We start from the raw sequence: 951 nt of genomic DNA on the forward strand, positions 1-951 counted from the left end.
TGGAGACAAGCCGGGAGCCACCCGTCACGTTTCAGCAGGCACGTCGTGTTCAGCCACACAGGCCCGCAGGGCTGTGGCAGTTAAGCATCACATCACCATTTCCAGCGGAGTTTTACATCTCACAGAGGCAAAGTCACACTCAAAACTTGGCTGATGCCACCTCTGCCCGGAGGCAGGTTACGTTTCCAACCGGGGAATCCTCTAAAAAAGACACAGCTGGAAAACACTCTTGTCCCGCGCTGGAGATGCCGGAGCCGTGCCCCTCTGCTGCACGTCACGACGGCTCAGGGGGAGCAGGGGGCTATTTTGTCCCAGATTCACCATCTGAAAACGAGCTGTCCCAAGCCTGGCTGGGCACCTCGGGCACTCCCCAAGCGCTGGACCTTGCGACCGGGCAGAGCGCAGCAAAGCCCTTTGCGGCCGCGGGCACGGCCGGTCAACACACAAGAAGAAATAAATCCTCACGTAAACCCTTTCCGTTTACGTGCAGAAACACACCTGCCTCTGCTCTCGCCAGGTTTACAGTCCTGCTGATCAGTTCACGGGCTAACAGGCCGTTTGCCCGCTCAGAGGAACGTCCCTCCCGACTTCGGCGGCTCTTACCGTCACGAGACACCTGCACATGTTGGCGTAGGCCACCGAGAAGCTGGGCTCATCGATGGCCTTCTCGAAGACCAGGTCGATGACTCCTTTCAGCCTCTCCTCCGTGTCTACCGTCAGGTCTGTCACCTGCTTCATCAGCTGATTGAACATCTGGGGCGTCAGCTTGTTCAAGATGCTTCGTACCTTGCGGAACAGCTCCTAAGGCAAACGGGAAGTTTAGGCACAAACGACTTTCAGGAAGGCGCTGGGGTGTGACTGAAAGGAGCGACGGCCTCTAGGCCCTTTCAGGAAGACAGACCTTTGGGCGGAGTCCAGCTCCAGTCCCACCTCAGCTGAGGCTGCGGAAGA

At 58.0% G+C, this 951-nt stretch overlaps 1 protein-coding gene across 1 annotated transcript in view; it reads right to left on the reverse strand.

The window, feature by feature from the left end:
- The window catches only part of EIF4G3 (eukaryotic translation initiation factor 4 gamma, 3), a gene marked incomplete at its 5' end in the record, with an annotated part of 22773 nt that overhangs the window by 20611 nt on the left and 1211 nt on the right, over positions 1–951 (reverse strand). The window contains one exon of the mRNA XM_010161853.1: positions 604–801. Within this exon, the coding sequence (XP_010160155.1) occupies positions 604–801 (198 nt within the window). The remainder of the gene's footprint in view (positions 1–603; positions 802–951) is intronic.

This window comes from Eurypyga helias, unplaced genomic scaffold (assembly GCF_000690775.1).
Source record: "Eurypyga helias isolate BGI_N326 unplaced genomic scaffold, ASM69077v1 scaffold4632, whole genome shotgun sequence".
Lineage (NCBI taxonomy): Eukaryota > Metazoa > Chordata > Aves > Eurypygiformes > Eurypygidae > Eurypyga > Eurypyga helias.